Here is a 975-nt window from a genome sequence, read left to right as displayed (position 1 = left end):
AACTGCGAGGTAATGGTCTGCACTCGGGAGGGAGTGCGCCTGCTCGCCCCAGAGGAGATAGAGGGGTATTTAAATAAGTAAATCAGTTGTAATTCGGAAAGTATCAGGTATTTTTGTCGTTATTGTTGTATGCTGAAAGCATAGTTGCTCGTGATTGGTTATTCGGGTTATTATTGGGTTGGCAGCAGTCATAAACACTGCCAAATTAAAGGCATAAGTATTTAAGCAGGTCGAAAATGAATAAAGGACAATGTTTCAGATGACTCATTCCAGTATTACAACTGTTATTTCGGTTAAAACCTCCCTGATGAGTGCCTCCAGATAGGTCATAGATATTGTAACGGATTCCTAGTACAATAGAATAACGGATTATAACGGATTCCTAGTACTATAGTATAGTCTATTATAACGGATTCCTAGTACAATAGAATAACGTATTATAACGCATTTTCAGGTAGTTGTAATAGCATAGTATAACGTAATATAACGTATTCTCAGGTTTTATTGCTATAAATCTAAACAATATAACAGATTCTCAGGTACTCCACTATAATATAACGTATTATAACGTATTCTCAGGTACTATAGCATAACATATTATAACGTATTCTCAGGTTTTATTGCTATAATGTATTCCTAGCACCATGCTATAACGCATTTTCAGGTACTCTCGCACCGGATACTTTGTCCTTTATTTCTCCTGGGCCGAGTACACCTTATCCCCCAAGTGGCTGACCACGCGAATGGCAACGCCCGTCCTTCTCTCGTGGACCTCCGCATTCCCCATTTCGACTATCCCCACGGCAAGAGCCGCCTTCTTCCCGGGCCCGTATACGGCAACGACTTCCCCGACCTCCACAGGCGGGTATTCGGAGGTGCTGTGAAGAAGTCCTGGCGCCATTACATCTGCTCCATTTATCAGGTACTTTATCGCCCCAGCATCAACTACGACCCTCTTCAGCATCCCCGGGAGAA

General features: G+C 42.5%; 1 protein-coding gene across 1 annotated transcript, besides 1 other annotated feature; it reads right to left on the bottom strand.

Annotated features, from left to right (window-relative positions):
- Positions 1–81: a sequence feature (Short protein (NEMAJ01_2397, KAH9387501.1) was converted to a misc_feature.).
- A 610-nt stretch (positions 82–691) lies between these two features.
- NEMAJ01_2396 (malignant T-cell-amplified sequence) lies at positions 692–975 on the bottom strand (the record flags this gene model as incomplete). The annotated part of the gene is made up of 1 exon (XM_047916233.1): positions 692–975. A coding segment is annotated over one exon (284 nt), but the record flags the coding sequence as incomplete, so codon positions are not given.

Source organism: Nematocida major (genome assembly GCF_021653875.1).
Source record: "Nematocida major strain JUm2507 chromosome Unknown 1423, whole genome shotgun sequence".
Lineage (NCBI taxonomy): Eukaryota > Fungi > Microsporidia > Nematocida > Nematocida major.
This window is presented reverse-complemented; position numbering and strand designations above follow the sequence as displayed.